Below are 15,079 nucleotides of genomic sequence, written 5' to 3' on the forward strand. Positions count from 1 at the left end.
CATTTGGCAGTGTAAGAAACAGCAATTTTGTAAAACAGGTGAAATACAAAGAACATAGCCAGCAGTATTAGTAAAGTCACAAGTAAGACTTAAGTTAAGAGCTTTCGTTAGATGTAGCCCAGTATATCTCAGGTCATCTGACTTAGTCTACTCTGTAGAATCTTCATCTTCCAGGGAAATTATATATTGGCACCACCATCTATAAGGCACATAGCCCAGTTTTCCAGTGTTACTAGACTGATTATCCTTAGTATGATTTAATTGTTTCCAACACAGAGGAGACTTTAAACCTAAATTACCATAGGCTGGTGTTATCTATATAAATCTATCTCATAATTGTGGGAGATTTCTTTTTCCTTTGTTGAAACTTTTCTTGATTGAGCTTGAGTAATAGAAAAAGCCTCAAATTTATGGCCAGAGTCAGAGTAGGCATTATTAATTGGCCCAGTGAGGGAATCCCGTCTAGTAGTATCACGGTGACCTGAATATGACTATAATTTTTTTTTAAGTAAATTTCCTCAGGGCCAACCAGTTAGAGTCTTATAGTAGAGAAATTTACCAAGGTAACCCAGAACTAGATACAGGTAATTGGCCATAAACCCAACAATTGGATTGATTTCTAAAACTAGCATAGGATCAGGCCTATGATAGAAAAGCACTTGATTTATATGCAAAGGTCTAAGAAGTCAAGAAAACATTATAAATGATCATACGAATCAGGTCCAGCATCTTGGGCAAGCTGTCTACCTCTGATGTCATCTTCTTCTCATCCTGGTGCAGTGTAGTTTCTCCTGATAAGAAGTCCTTCCATCCAGGTTGGAGACAGTCCCTTAAATTATGTCTTTTTCCAGTCCTAGTTGCAGGTCATGAGGCATCTGATTTTCATCCAAAGATAGATTACTGAGATTGTAAGGTACAGTTCCAGCAAGGCAGAAAAGGAAAGACAACCTCAACAGAAGTAGGTTACCTTTATTCAGGCAAGGAGGGGTGACAGTCGTCCTAACGACCAGGCTGAGCGCCCAGAGGGATCAGGGAGGCTTCATACTTATAGGGAGGTTTGTGGAAGCGATAAGGGAAACGTCATTCAGGCGGGATATTTTGAGAATGCTTTTGTTGAGATGACATTTGTAGTTGGGTAGGGGGTGATAAGTCTTCTGGGCGGGTGTAGGGGGTGGTAGGTTTCCAGACAGGGGGTGATAAGTCCCAGATAGATGCAACCGGTCTGGAGCATCAGGGTGGAACTAAAGTTATACTTTGTTTTCTCCGAAGTTAGACGATTCAGCAAGGGGCCTTTGAGACTGTTGTTCTCTTTTCTAGGCCCAAAAAACTCCTTCAGAGATAAGCTTTAGAAACAAACTTAGGGTGTTCTTTAAGAATTCAGTTAAATTTTACATTAATATCACATAACAGCAAAGAACTATCCAAGAAATGAGTCTTACTACATGCAGACCTCCATTTACAAACTGGGATTTAACATTTTTTGAAATATCTTTTTCTCCCCAAAGTTACCCTCATTTTTATCAAATATAACCAAATTAAGGCTAGTTTGTTTGCAAAATAGGTCTGTTCTCACTAATTTTGGTCTGATGATTTATATAACCATAATTGATGATAGACTTTTTATTTTGCTGAAACATTTATAGAATCTCAGACTGAACTTTTAATATAAAACAGGGCTGGGAAACTCACACCAAAGGCTTATCACAGATTTTGCCTAACAAATCTAGGTGAACTCTTCCCTTTTTAAGGTCTCAAAAATTCCTTGAGATTTTTGTACCTGTTAGTGAGATAACCTTCCTAGCTCATTTGATAAACTTACTGGAAACCTAAGAGTTTCAAATTCCTGGAGGAGTCAGATAGAGAGAAAATATAATTGTTTTGTTTATAATGTATAATTTTACCAAATTATTTTCATAATTAGTTTGAGAGGAAGGTTTTCCCTACTCCCAGAAAACACAAGATTCAAACCTGTAATTTTTCATATAGAAACCATAAAAATTATAAGCATATTCACTGGTTCATTCAGTCCTTTGTTAACTTTTGTGAAGTCATCAGGTTTCTCATTAGAATACCAAGACATATCAAAAATGTTAAGAACTCCATATGATTTCTAGGATATCCGTATTAGTAATTTTACCAGACATTATAACATGAGCAGATTTATTACTCATTTGATAATCTTTTTCATGTAATTTAACCAACCAAATAAACACACTTTAATATCTCTCTTTGGGATGTTCCAGGGGCCCTCTGAAGCACCCCAAAGTTAGCTAGAGGTCAAAGGAACTTTAAAAGAATTAGATTTAGGAAGTTTTATCAAAAAGATCAATTAAAAGCATTTAGAACATTTGGTCAGATTTAGCCAATGTTGATGGGTGTATCATTTAGCTTGTTGATATGTCACAATGGGCATAAATACCAAGGCTCAAGGTCTAGTGAAAGTCAGCTCTGCCATCTTGGACCTAATTGGCTCTAACCAGTTTTCTTATGACCTGTCATTCTTAACAAAATCCATTTATCTAACTAATTGTAATCTAATTTTAGAAAATCTTGATCATTGCATAACTCTTTTTAGTATTTTTTTCATACTTTTTTACTGAAAGCACACTTCTTGCTTTTCCTTAGCAACCAAGAGCTAACTTTTATATTAGCATTTTATAGATTGGTGAGCATAAATACCAGTGATAATTTTTAAAACCCTTGCTTTTTTAAAACATTTTAGGATGGCATCAAATATTATTCATTTATAGTCCCAAATCTTTTTAGTTTTTCTGTAAAAGGAGATCAGTGTTTAGTAGTAAATGTTTCAAAATCTTATTTCATTTGGAAATGACCTAATTATTTACCAGACTTTCAATACTTAGTTTAGCACAACCCTTAGAAATTCAAGTTATGCCAATCTGGGGAGACTATTGTAGACAGATATTCTTAAAGAATAATTATTCTTAATAGAGTTTATATACAAACTCATACCTCATTTACATTTTTTAGAAGTTTTTTTACTCAAGGTAATTTCCTTGTTGACAAACTTGTAACAGGTATAATATTTAACTTATATTAAACCTAGGTACAATGAAAATATTTTACTTGATGTTAATTACTCTAAGACATGTCTATATTAGATAGGTCAACAAACAAACATTAATATCAGGTATTTAATATTGAATATTTCCCAGTTCACCTGAACCTGGAATTTATTGTTTAATTTAGAATTATTTGATTTGTAAGAGCTTACCTTTTTTTAAGCCAATTAAATAGAGCTCATTTACAAATTAACCTAAAAAATATTACCCAGAGACAAAGACATACCAAAACATATTTAGACAGACACAGTGCAAGATCTAGCTTCATTTTCTAAGTTTGGTCATGAATTAGATATTACAATATAAAATTTACTAGTTTATTAAAAAAGTTGAAATAAATAACATTTTTAAAGGCTTTTTTCCTTTTTCTCTCAGTCTCAGGAGTTAGAGATGGTCTAGATAAGTGTTCCTGAGAGCCCTGGTCTCATGGCACAGGGAAAGAAAATCAAGTTCTAACAAAATGGCGGCAGGTCTAATGGTGGCCAGACAAAGCAAAATGGCTGTCACAAATCACAACACAGAACAGAGTTAAAACACACACATATAAACCTGGCAATCCTCATCAGACACTCCCTTAAATACAAAAATACAGTCTCTCAGAAAACCTTCAATAGAGACACAAAACTTCAGATGTCTTCAAAGATTTCAAAAGGAGGAAAGGAAGCCAAGTTGAAAGAGGAAGGAGGAGGAGGAGGCGGGAAAGGGGGGCAAAAGGGGTGGCCTTACAGACGTCTCCTGCCACCTGCAGACACCCAGGCATTACGGGACTTTCCCCTGGGCTTCCAGAAAAGGGAGGACTGGAACTCAGCCCTACCAGAAACCAGACCAGAAAATTCGAGTTCTCTGCCAAGAGGAGGTGATCAGTCTCCAATCCTCAGCTCAAGCTAAGGCCCTTAGACCAGATTCCTGCGTCCAGGACTGGGGGACTAGAAAAACGGGAAGGATAGGAAGGGCTGAGGAGAGGAAAGAGAGAGGGAAGGGGAGAGAGGTCAATAAAGTCTCTTGTTCCTTACCGGTCGGGGCACTCTGGCCAGTTGTCTGCCTCAGGAGGAGACCAGGGACAAAAGGGTCCCAGTTGCAGCCGCTGGGTCTGGTCCATTGGCAGGCAAGCTGGCCCCTGAGTACCCCGAGCGGTCAGGATGTCAGTCTCAGTGAAGAAGAGTCCCCACCAGAGTCGCCATTTGTTGCAGGAAGGGGGACCCCTTCCAGGGCCCAAAACTGGGCTCTTGTCTAACAATCGGAAATGAATTGTCCGAGGAGACATATGTGCTGATGAAGCAAAAGATTTTATTGGGAAAGGGCACCCAGGTGGACAGCAGGAGGGTAAGGGAACCCAGGAGCACTGCTCTGCCGCCTGGCTCACAGTCTCAGGTTTTATGGTGATGGGATTAGTTTCTGGGTGTTCTGTTGCCAGTCATTCTAATTCAGAGTCTTTCCTGGTGGCACATGCATCTCTCAGCCAAGATGGATGCTAGCGAGAGGGATTCTGGGAAGTGGACGGACAGGCAGTTGTCTCCTCTCAACCTTTCCCGAACTCTTCCGGCTGGTGGTGGCTTATTAATTCTGTATTCCTTATCAGGATCTCCTGTCATAAAACAACTCATGCAAATGGTTACTATGGTGCCTGGCCAGGGTGGGCAGTTTCAATCAGTGTTCTTCCCCTAACAGTACAACTCCACTGTTGATGGATTTAAGAGATATTTAGGAGATTGGTGACTGGCTGGAATAGAAGGGAGAAGGAGAGGAACTAATTAAAGAATGACAGTCCCAGGTCTGTTGCCTAAACAACTGAGTTAGATGGTGGTTCTGTTTACTGAACTGGGGCCCACAGAAGTAGCTAGTTGGAGAGTAGAGATGATGACCTCAGGTGAAAAATGCAGAAAAAATTGGACAGATTGCACAAGAAAGAAAGTGAAAGTCATGTCCGACTCTTTGTGACACCAAGGACTACACAGTCCATGGAATTCTCTAGGCCAGATACTGGAGTGGGTAGCCTTCTCCTTCTCCAGGGGATCTTCCCAACCCAGGGGTCCAACCCAGGTCTCCTGCATCGCAGGCGGTTTCTTTACCAGCTGAGTCACAAGGGTGAACCCCTAAATGCCCACCACTCAGATTATTGCTACATTTTCTTTTTCACATCTCCCATATACCCAGAGGAGTTCACTGATGAACAAGCTGAATTTGTGCTAAGGGACTTGCAAGTAGCTAGAAGAACAGTGAAAGAGCAAGTTGCACATATTGTCTCCTCTTTTCCACCTCCATTCATACTCAAATTCCTTAGAATCTGGCTTTGGATATCCTCTTCCTGAAGGTGCTTTTCACTAGAGGCATTGACTACTGAGGACTTCAAAACTGAACTCACTATCGTCCTCCAGTAAAACCTGCTCCTCCTCCTCCTGCAGAAACTACCTTACGGTTACCCAAACCTTGAACTTGGAAGTCATCCTAGACAACTCCTGCAGCAGTTTCTGTCCATCCTATCTCATGAATGCCTTTAAAAGATGTCCCCTCCCTTTTCATCCTCTAAACCAAAATTGACAAAATTCTGGATCTCAGAATTTCTCAGTTTTATTGATACTGAAGATGGTTCCAGTCTTTACCCTCTCTCCAGCTCATCTATTCCTAACTACCTGTCTGTCCATCTAATATATCTTTTTTGAAAATAAATTCATTCCCATCAGTTTTCTTTTACAGGTCCTTTACAGGTGCTCATCCCCAGGTTGGCATAACTTTTTAAAAAAATTTAAAAAAATGTTTATTTATTTGGCTGCATAAATTCTTGTTTGTTTGTTTTTTTTAAAATAACTTCTTTTCTTGAGAATGCTTTATTTATTTACTTAGTTGACTGCACCAGGCCTTAGTCGCAGCGTTTGGCATATTTAGTTGTGGCGTACAGGATTGAGCTCTCTGACCAGGGATGGAACTCGGGCCCCCTCCATTGGGAATGCGGAGTCTTAGCCACTGGACCACTGGAAAGTCCCTGGTGTGACTTCTATAGTGCTTCAGGATCTTCCACAAAGTGTGACTAAGCCTAAATTTCCAACCTCATGGCTAGCTACTCCCCTACACTATTTTTCACTACCTAATGGCTCTTCAAGTACATCAACCAAACTTCCTGCTTCATTGCCTCCTGCAGAAGACCTACCTCCTGAGAATATCTATCATAGACATTCAAGTTTCCAGAGCTAAAAATCCTCAAGGGTTTTTAAAAATATTCTTTTTTAAAGAACATTTAAAAATATTCTTTACAGCCTGAAGATTTAGCACTCTGTTTGACACAAAATACTGTTTACTTTACTGAACTCTGCATACACCCAGTGGTTTGTTTATCCTCCCTTTCCCTTCCAGCAAAATCCTCCTCAAGCTTGCATTCTTCCAGGAAACTTTCCCCAGCCCCTTCAAGTAGTTAGGGTCTCTGACTCCTTTATCTGAAGTTAGCACATTTAGTTTTACTTATTCTTTTCTTCCAGTTTTATTGAGATATAATTGACACACGGCACTGTATTGAATTTAATATTTTTTAAGTTTATCCATACAACGAGTGGCCATAAATGTTAACACTTTCACCTTTTGGTAACTAACAGGTGGATAATCCTATCCACGCTTGGCGGGGCTCTATGAAGGCCATCTCCTCCATTTGATAGTACCTTATTCCTTGAGAAAATTACTTCTTTCAACTCTCAGCTCATGATGCTTATATTTATTTAACACCTGACACTTTCTTCATAGCTGCTTACTACTGCTGTCCTGGTTTCCTTCCTCTCCTCCCCGATAGACTGTAAATTCCTGGGGGCTGGGACTGCGGTCCTACTCTTCTCTGACTCCCTCTCCAGATTTGGCGCTGCCCTTTGCAAATGCGGTTCTAAAGCATCTCCGGGAAGCTCCCGAAGGGACAGAGCCCGATAGAGGTGCCTCTGCCGGCGCAGCTGCCCGCCCGTCCTTCCACCGGCCGGGCCCGTGAGCTGGTCTGGACCGGTACTTCGAGGGCGGAAGAGCGGACGTTGTACGGGAAAGAACCCCTGCCTGTCCCTGGCCCCCAGAGGCGATCGGAAAGGTGCCAGAGTTCCGCGCAGGGATCACGGCCTCTTAGATCGCCACACTAGCGCCCTGCCAGGGCTGTGCAGGCTCGGGCGGGCGGGGTTGCCGGCGCAGGGGCGGGTCACAGGGCATGGTGACGGACAGGCCAAGGAGCCGCTAAGACGCTGAGGAGTTAGAAACAACAATGAGCGCAAATTGAAAACAATAAATAAAAGGCTGTGGAAGAGAGGAGGGAACTGCTAGTGTCAGTCTTAGAGCGGCTGGGGCTCAGCTAGTCCCCAGCTGGGGAAAGACATTGGTCTTTGTTCCGCCCCTCTTTCTCCGTAGCCTGGGCGGAGGAGGTCCTGCTTTCTGGAAAGTTGTCCAGGCAACAGAATCAAGTTGACTCGTCCGCATGGGACCGAGCCTTCACTGTAGTTCTGTCAGCTTCGGTCTAGGGGCTACGGCAACCTCCCTTCAGGCCCTGGCGCGACACTGTCTGAACTGGCCGCCCAGGTTCCTGCCTGCCTGTGTGTAAGAGGCAAATCTGAACGCGTACTCTGCTTGAAGCCGCCGGTATCCTTGTGGGCAAAAGGGCCAAGATCCACTTTAAGACTTGTGGATGAGTCATCGTGAGCTCGGGTGGCCTCGGCCTGCAGCAGCTTGAAACAGGGTTTCGGTTCCGGCTTAGAGATTGAGGTTGGGTCTTGGCTGAGAGAGCACGGAATCCTAGCTTTAGATGAGTGGTCAGTGACAAGGCTCTGGCCCTTCAGCTTTGTAGAAGACAGTTCTCATGGAGACGGAAAATAGTGAAACAGTTTATTAGGAGGAAAAAGAGTACAGTACATGCAGTAGTCATATGGGTGGACTCAGGAAGTCGCACTGTCTTGGTAATTTGAATCACTTATATGGGGCATTTCTTCTGGGTTTTCCTTTGGCCATTCATTTTAACATGCCTGGCTCTTTTTGGTGTATCTCAGGATCCTCCTGTGTGTGCAGGTATCTCTCAACCAAGATGGATTTCAGCAAAGAGGTCTGTGGATAACTTAGCATCACTTCCCTTTTAACCTCCAAAGAGTTTTCTAGTTGGGATGGTCTCCTTGACTTGGAGAATGAGAAACACGTGGTCTCTAATCTCTTATCTGGGCAGGGCCCAGCTTCCTCTCTCGATTGTCATGCTATTGATATTTTGGAATTTCTGTCCACAGGGAATGAACTCCGATTGCGATGGGCATCTACCTCCTACCTTAATTTGTGATGAGCTCCTGCTGATCTTTCCAGTCACATGTGGGAGGAACCACCACCGGAGTCAGGTCGTTTCAGCCTTCTGTATAAGCTACCTCTTCTCCTGGGCTGTACCTGCCCCCGGCACCTTCTGCCCTCCTGGAGAAGCTCTGCCCTCACCCGTGCAGAGGCCTTCCCTGGTGCACTCCTGCCGCCCCCAGCCCTACTCCCAGCTTGGGCCCGGTTATCACGTGCTCCAAGCACATTGCACTCGGCAGCCCTGCACCACACCACCCATCACACCTGCTAGGTCCCTTCCTGGAATGTGAGCATCCTGAAGGAAGGAACTGTGTGTTTTCCAAATGGGTATCCCGCAGCCTAGCACAGTACACATTGATAAGAATTCAATAAATGTATACTGAAGGACTAAACACATGGACTCCATGGATTAAAAGATTAAAAAATGTCAGGCAGAGCTGTGGCATTCTAGGGGCTCGCCAAAGACATGAATCATAACTTTTTCACTTCTGAATCCTGATAGCCAGCTAACAAGTGACATTCCTTTTAAATGTGTAAATAAATTCAAGATGGTTTCCCGGGTGGCTCAGTGGTGAAGAGTCTGCCTGCCAACGCAGGGGACACAGGTTTGATCTCTGGTCCGGGAAGATTCCATGTGCCTCGGAGCGGCTAAGTCTGCTCCACAACTACTGAGCCTGTGCTAGACTGCCCAGGGACTGCAACCGCGGAGTCCACGCGCACACCTCAGAACCGGCGCTCCGCAACGAAGAAACCACTGCGATGAAGGCCAGGCATCACAACTAGAGAAACACTCACACAGCAAAGACACAGCACAGCCAAAATAAAGACAAAGAATAATAAATTCAAGATGATAAATACTGATGTTAAGCTGTTTAGTTGTGGTCCCAACACAGCCAGTGGAAAGACTTCTGCTGAGCTTGTGGGGGTGGGGCAGTGGGCCTCAGGGGCCAGTCACTGAGGAAAATCTGGGCAGGCTTGCAAGGGTGTGTTTGTGTGAGACAACAGACACAACGAGGCCAAATACAAGAGGTGTTTAATGAGTATTCCAGAAGGGTGGGGTGGGGTGGGGTTCCCCCAATCTGATCCTCCAAGGCTCTGGGGTGACTCACTCTTCCTTGGGCTCAGAGGTGGGGCTGCTGTTTGTTCCCTGAGTTGGGCCCTGCTCCCTGGGGCCCTTGGCATCCCTAGCGTCCCCAGTCACTAAAGCCACATTCCTCAGATAATTCGTGTTGAAACAGTTGACCTGTTCATCCCCAGGACTCAGTTTACAGCAGAGGGCAGAGTCTCGCCAGAAGTTACGTCGGGAGCCACACAGATCATTGATAAAGGCTGATTTCTGGTGACAGAATAAAGAAGAGGTGATAGGGGAGGAGGGTTGTCAGAAGTCAGGACTGGTTACTTGGATGTCCAAGTTCCCCTTCCCTCTGCTTCTACTGCTCTCTCCTTGGATCCCCCCACCCCTGGGGCCCAGAGGGAGTACAAGGCTGCCTTCCACAGCCAGACAGACTCCTTGTGACAGACAGATGTGACCATTTGGAAATGTCAGAGGCCCAAAGGCGGCATCATAGGTGCTTAGAGGTGGGGAGCAGGTCAGGTCAGAGATGAAGACTTCTGGAATCAAAAAAGACCTCCCCACTGGTCCTCATCGTTTCTGAGGGCTGGTTTGAGGTACTCAGAGAAGCAATGGCCCACTGTGCCAGCCCTCTCCCTCCTCTGCATCCTTGGGAGACTCCTGCCCTCACACTCACCTCCTCCTCAGCACAGCAGGCCTGTTCTGGCAACGGCAGGTCACAGCAGCGGGCAGTTACTTTCTGAATCAGCCCAGGAATCTGCTTGCTATGTTGGTGGAAAGGGGAAGGGTCAGGGTCTCTGAGTGACCCCAGGCACCAAAATGGTGTTTGCAGACCATGATTTTGCTCTTCCTAATAGTGTCCCAGAGGGTGCCCCAGAAGGAGTCTTGGGGGAAGGGAAGAGCACTGGGAAAGAACTAGGTAAGACTCACTGCTTGCTGAGAACTCTTTGGTTTCCACAGAGGTGATTCATGAGATTGGGGGTGATTCGGCTGAGGTCAAGGGTCAAGATATCCCGGTCATAGTTGGGATAGGGAGCCCGACGGGCGAAGCATTCATCGCGGAGGGGGCTAGGTGGGTAGCGGCAACACGAGTGGTGATGGGTCTTTATAGCCTGCTCCCGGTCACAGTACCCATCGAGGCTATCCTCCCACTGTGGACCAGAGAAAGGCAAGTCAGACGACTGGACACTGGCCCTCCTATCCCTCACTGCCTCACACGATGAGACGCGCACTCCCTGCCCCAGGTGCTGAAAGGGGAGGGCAAAGAGGCAGCTGTGGATGTGTGGGGCTGGGAAGGTGGAAGGGGTAGAAGCACAGCTGAGGTTCAGAGCTGGCCACGGGAGATGTGCTGGAACAGTAGACGGAGAGGATCAGGTGAGGCCAGATGGGTGGACGGCAGACAGGTGCACATGGAGGGTACTGGGCGGACACGGCCAGGATGGAGGCGCACGATGAAGAGACTTGGACGAGGAACACAGTGGATGGACGGACATTCACAAGCAGGCAGATGGGCAGACGTGCTCACAGCGGGTAGCTAGGTACGTGGATGAATAGGCCAGCGGGATCAGAGGTCTGAGACGGGTGGGCAGGCAGACAGGCTCTTGGGATGCCGAGACGCCCACTTACGGCCTTCCAGGTACAGGTGTGGTTGTTCCCCTGCCGGCAGCAGCGCTGGAACTCTGCCTCCAGCCGGGTCAGGGCCTGCAGCTGCCTTTGGATGGAGTCCGTGGCTGGGAGGTTGCGTGGCACCGAGCGGAAGCGTTTTAGGTGGCAGATGTTCTTGATATTGTCCACTGTGGGTAGCCCAGGGGGAAAGGGCAGCTCGGGGCCCAAAGAAATACCAGGCTGGTGGCTGGGGCAGGCCCGGAGCTGGTAGTGTGGCCGGGGAGCTTCCTCCTGGAAGCAGGATAATCGAGCCTCCCCCTGCTTTTTGCAGCACCCATGGGGTTGGGTCTTGACCGAAAACTCGGCCTCACAGAACCGGGTCACTGCGTCTTCCCACTAGAGTAAGAGGAGTGGGTCAGTCCAGCAGCCCACTCTCCACATTCCTGTCTTCCTCCCAGGCTCCAGGAAAGGCCCCTGGGCAGGCAGGTAAGAAAGAAGTGGAGGCTGTCCTCCACGCTTCTGCACACGAGGCGGCCCAAGGGACGGCCAATGAGAGGGACCTGAGGTTCCTGCACACCCAGGCCTAGGCCTCTAGTCCTTGAAACACACACACACAGTCCGGGGGTTAAAGAACACCCTCAGGATCAAGAGCCCAACCCTTACCACGAGTTCTGCACAATCCAAGCGGTTCGTGGGGTTGTGACAGCGGCAGCAGCGAGAATATCCTGTCTCCAGCAGATTGAGGGTCTCACCCTGACGGCTGAGGTGGGAAAAGCCAGTCTGTGGCAGGTTCCAAGGGCCGTACACCACATGCTGACGACTAGGAAGGCAGATCTGGTCCAAATTGTCCAGGGAAGGCCGCCCAGGGGGGAAGCCATCCAGCCGGTGGCCCCAGCCACCTCGGGATCGGCCCTGTTGGCAGTGCTGGGCTGGATTCCAGGACTCGGGCTCTGGGGGGCTGTGGTCCATGGAAGGAGCTGGCTTTTCTAGAAGGGGGAAAACAGAGTGGGAAGGGGGAACATGTGGAGGGGCAATGAAAGGCTGGATTAAGTTGGGAGGATTGAGAGAACCTGCAGTTGAGGAGAAAGGGTTGGAAGGATACAGAAGAAAAACAGAAGAAATGAATTTGTGGCTCTTACCTTCAGAATGACTGACTAAAAGGAAGACACTTGAGTCACGCAAGGTGTCACCCTTATAGCTCCCAACCCCAAATCACGCCTGCCCACTGTGTTGCTTCCCTGGGCTCAGAATCCCCGCTCCTCACCCCACCCCCAGCAGGGTCTGAGCCCTAAAGAGGGGGAGGGACAGACAAAAGCTGTCAGTCACTCTCTCTCTGCTTAGATTGGAAGGTCAACACCCCTTGATATTGGAAAGGTGGGTCTACTGGGGTAGAAAGAGACAGGTAATCAGAAATCATGTTGGGATGGGCACCTCTAGAAGACAGGAGCCTGGCCAGTTCTCATTCATAAAAAGGAACTCAGTGGAGAAGCAAGGGAAAATAAATACTATTTTTGTGTCATTTAATCTTATAATTTTATAAAATAGGTATTATTTCCCCAGCTTCACAAATGAAGTAATAACTAAGGCTTGGAGAGGTAACTTACCCAAGGTTATTACACAGCTAGTCAGTGGCAGAGACCCCAGAGCCCATGCTGTCAGTCAAGGGAGGCAGGAGGGCAGAAAGGAGGGACTCACTTACCTTCCTTCTGTTCAATAGGAACCTGGGGAGGGGGCAGCTCCTCTTGGAGGGGGACGGCTTCTTGAGGGAGAGGGGGACCCCCTGAAAGTCACCGAGGACACAAAGGAGCAAGGATCAGACTGTCAGCAAGATGTGGCGGGTGGGAGGGAGGGAACGGGGAAGCACTCACCTTTCTTTTCCACAGGGAGCTGGGGAGGAAGCAGCTCCTCTTGGAGGGGGATGGCCTCCTGTGAGGGAGGGGGCTGCACTACAGAAAGGGGTGTGTGTGAGTAGCCTACCCCTTCTTCCCCTCCCCTTCTGAAGATCAGGGTGTAGGCCAGACTAGAAACCTAGAGGTGCAACTGAGACTTACCTTCACTCTGTCCCTCAAAGTGAAGGCTATGCTGGGCGGTGTCTGGGTGACCCTGGGGGAGGGCTCTGGTCAGAGGTGGGGAAGGGGGTGCAGCATAGCCCACTAGAGACAAGAAGGCAGAAGGTCAGAGCCTGCGTTTTCTCCTGGAGCCCCGGTACCATGCCATGCCCCCAAACGCTTACCTTCTTGGAGGGTGTGAGTCAGGGGCTCTGGCCCTAGCTCTCTCTGCCCTGAAGTCTTGAAACCTGGAAGAGGAAGGGTGAATCAGAGGTGGTTTTAAGGGGCTCTTTCCTGGACCTGGGTATGGGAAGGGGAGACACTGGAGGTCACGAGCTTAGAAAAGATGACCAAGACACTAGAAATCTATTGCTCCTGCCCCAAACACACCTAGTCAAGACCTATTCAGTGTGATAATCTGACAGCCTCACTTCCACCAGGCTCAGAGTCTTGTGTCTCCCAAGTCTTGGCCTAAAGGAACTGTGACATACGGGGCTGGGCAGGAGGCCTTAATCTCGGGTCAGTGTCTTTCCCTCAAGAGCTTCTGGGCTCTTCCCACAGTTCAGACCTTGAACAGGCTGGAGCCTCACCTGCTTGTCTGTTCCAGCCTCCTGCCTACTCCAGGCCCTTGAAACATCTTTGGGCCTCTGGTAAGGAGCCCACACAGAAGCTGAAGTGCCACCCCTGCAGCTAGTCTCAGATCCTCATTAGTTTAGGTCTGTTCAGGACCTGGGGAACTGGACGGTTCAGGACTCTTGAAGCAAATCACCCCCACAGCCACAGCGAAAGGACTCGCTTGTAGCTGATTTGCAGTCACGAAAGGCCAGGACTGGGAGCGACAAGATTGAGCCTCCCAGAGATAGGTTAGATCTATGATGATCTCTCAACAGTTTCCCATAGTAACGTTCTGTTGTGTGAGCTAGAGGGGCTGTGCCTGGTCCCCTGTGGACAGGTAACACCCTCTCACCTCCCCTCCTAATCAGGTAAGGAGTCATTCAAGGTTGCCTGGGGCAGTGCACTGGTTTTGAGCAGCCAGGGTGCTCCTGGTCTTCTCTTCTGGGTGATAGGTCACATACACAGCAGGTCCCGCACTCTGTGAATTTACCTGCCCTCTCAGTTGTCCGTTTGACTCCAACTGTGTTTCTTGGCAGCAATCTTGACCAACCCCTGCCCTTCTGTACCCCTGCTCCCCCTCCCTGGTTAATGGCCCCAGCGCCCAGGCCCACCACAGGCCTGCTCAGAACAGGCAGCCAAACGGAGTACCTTTCTGCTGGTGACAAGACATCCAGGATGGCTGGACCCAGGCCCCCTTTCCAAGTGCTGGCTCCAAGCCCAACTCACCTCCATCAGAGGCCACAGAAGCAACAGTTAAACAGGCCAAGACCAAGGCTGCTGTGGACACGGTCCCCATCCTGGGGCAGGTACAGGTGGGTGGCCACCCAGTAGGTCCTCTCAGGCGGATCTGATTGCAGGGCCGGGCAGATGGGAGCCTGCCAGTCCAGTTGCTGCAACTGCTATTGTGAACTTCAGGGCCGGCTCCTTCTCCTCTTTATAGGCTACGAGAGACAGCTCCCGCCCTCCTCAGCTTCCTGCCATGACTCAGGCCCAGCCGCTCCTCCTCTGGCAGTCACTCCTCTCAAACTCGCCCTGAAGCCTCCTGAGAGGACCGAGAACAGAGGTGCACCCAGCTCCAGAGAAACTGATTTTGAGAATCCCAGAGCAAGAGAGCTCCAAGGCCTCATTCTGCGCCCCAACTTCTCCATTTGCATGCTGCCTTCTGTGGAGAATGCATCTGACAGCCTACTGACTGAGGTGTGGAAACAGGGCACTGAGGAGTTGAGAGGGGAACACCCTAAAAACTGGAGCTCCCCACCAGTGAGAGCTCTGGAATACCCCTTCTCAAACTCCCCAAGCCCCTAGGACAAAATAGAGGGAGACAGAGTCAAATTCCCTTTTATGTGCCTGTTAGGAATCAGAGATGAAACATACAC

The 15,079-nt window shown here is 47.8% G+C and overlaps 1 protein-coding gene across 1 annotated transcript; it reads right to left on the minus strand.

Annotated features, from left to right (window-relative positions):
* Positions 1 to 9,379: 9,379 nt before the first annotated feature.
* On the minus strand, positions 9,380 to 14,866 carry ECM1 (extracellular matrix protein 1). The gene is made up of 10 exons (XM_061120906.1): positions 14,430 to 14,866; positions 13,274 to 13,336; positions 13,092 to 13,193; positions 12,909 to 12,986; positions 12,740 to 12,820; positions 11,704 to 12,026; positions 11,062 to 11,436; positions 10,366 to 10,586; positions 10,112 to 10,199; positions 9,380 to 9,699 (listed from the first exon to the last, which is right to left on the minus strand). Exons 1-10 carry the CDS (start codon positions 14,497 to 14,499, stop codon positions 9,469 to 9,471), a joined length of 1,632 nt encoding a protein of 543 aa, XP_060976889.1. The 5' UTR covers positions 14,500 to 14,866; the 3' UTR covers positions 9,380 to 9,468.
* Between the last annotated feature and the right edge of the window lie 213 nt (positions 14,867 to 15,079).

Source organism: Dama dama, chromosome 20, assembly GCF_033118175.1.
Source record: "Dama dama isolate Ldn47 chromosome 20, ASM3311817v1, whole genome shotgun sequence".
Classification (NCBI taxonomy): domain Eukaryota; kingdom Metazoa; phylum Chordata; class Mammalia; order Artiodactyla; family Cervidae; genus Dama; species Dama dama.